Source organism: Poecilia reticulata, linkage group LG1 (genome assembly GCF_000633615.1).
Source record: "Poecilia reticulata strain Guanapo linkage group LG1, Guppy_female_1.0+MT, whole genome shotgun sequence".
Classification (NCBI taxonomy): Eukaryota; Metazoa; Chordata; class Actinopteri; order Cyprinodontiformes; family Poeciliidae; genus Poecilia; species Poecilia reticulata.
Window position 1 is genome coordinate 33,617,518 of NC_024331.1, and position 1,516 is coordinate 33,619,033.

At 55.1% G+C, this 1,516-nt stretch overlaps 1 protein-coding gene across 2 annotated transcripts in view; it reads right to left on the minus strand.

The window, feature by feature from the left end:
- Positions 1–1,516, minus strand: part of esf1 (ESF1, nucleolar pre-rRNA processing protein, homolog (S. cerevisiae)) — a 10,251-nt gene that overhangs the window by 5,780 nt on the left and 2,955 nt on the right. For both annotated transcript variants that reach the window (XM_008421469.2, XM_008421461.2), the window contains exons 4-7: positions 1,339–1,452; positions 1,075–1,184; positions 611–763; positions 411–525 (exon numbers count right to left, since the gene is read on the minus strand). In XM_008421469.2, coding sequence (XP_008419691.1) covers positions 411–525; positions 611–763; positions 1,075–1,184; positions 1,339–1,452 — 492 coding nt within the window. The remainder of the gene's footprint in view (positions 1–410; positions 526–610; positions 764–1,074; positions 1,185–1,338; positions 1,453–1,516) is intronic.

Below are 1,516 nucleotides of genomic sequence, written 5' to 3' on the forward strand. Positions count from 1 at the left end.
GAGGCCGACTATTTCTAGCCGGAACCTCTCAGCCTCGCACACTAGCTCCGGTTCCTTCCCCACCAGAGAGGTGACGTTCCACGTCCCAAGAGCTTCTGCAGCCGAGGATCAGACCGCCAGGGTCCCGTCCCTCGGCTGCCGCCCATAGCATAATGCACCCCCCTTTGACCCCTCGGACAGGTGGTGAGCCCATCGGAAGCGATTTAAACCACTGATTGTAAAGCAAACAAAATGGATGAACTTCAGCAGTACGTTCATGTGTTTTACCACAGTGTCTGATTCATTCTCAGGAACCGGACCAGACCAGAACCAGCTGCTCTGGTCTGAAGCTTTAGCTTATGAACTGACTTCAGAGATGGAGAGTCTGCTCATTTGCACTATGAAACGGGTTTTCTGGTCCCGGTTCTGACCTTGGAGGAGGCGACAGCAGCCGAGGTGAACATCTTGGGCGTGTACGCCATCAGGTTGACGTCCGTCGCCACGTCTCTGGGCTCCTCGTCAAATGTCACGTCGTCAGGAACAAAACTGTTGAGTGAAAGAAACTTAGAAACGACCCGGGTTTCGTTACTAAACGAAACCCGGGTCGGGTCGTTTGAACTCGTCATCCTACCGGAGGTCCAGAACCGAGCAGCTGCTCTCGTATTCGAAGCCGTCGCATTCCTCGTAGATCTTCGCCGCCGTCTCCACAGAGTCGCATTCCACCACGGCATAGAAATACTTGAGACGCTTGAACTGATAATCCCGCAGCTTCTCTTTGTAGACCCTGAGAGGAGCAACAGAACCACTGAAGCATCTGGACCCAGAACCTCTGCGGCTAACAGCAGAACCTCTGCGGCTAACAGCAGAACGTCTGCCGGCTAACAGCAGAACGTCTGCCGGCTAACAGCAGAACGTCTGCCGGCTAACAGCAGAACCTCTGCGGCTAACAGCAGAACCTCTGCGGCTAACAACAGAACGTCTGCCGGCTAACAGCAGAACCTCTGCGGCTAACAGCAGGATCCTCCGCACTGACAGCAGATGAGCTGCAGACCGTCCAGCAGGGGGCAGCGCAGCAGCAGGAAGCTCCCAGGTCACCTGTCTTCCTCCGTCTCGTTCTCCGAATCGTCCGGCAACGCCTTCAGCTCCGGCGGTCCCTGCGTCTCCTCCACCTTCCGCCTCTCCTTCCCAAACTCTGACGGGAAAATCTGGACAACAATACCCACAATGCACTGCTGTTACTCTGGACAAACAGGCCAATCTAGTTTGGTTCTGTGTGGGTAGAATAAAATCAGATCGTTGATCCAACATGGCGGCTTCAGAGAGCAGATGAACCCTGGGTCTCGTCTCTCAGGCAGTTACCTTCACAGACAGCACAGCGCCCCCTTTAGGCACGAAGGAGCTGAACAGAGCCAGCAGATCTTTGGCCTTCAGGCGATCCCAGTCCATGTTACAGACGGCGAGCCGAGCAGAAACCTGGAAGACGTTAAGACCTCGTTAGGACCTCACTAGGACCTCACTAGGACCTCACTAGGACCTC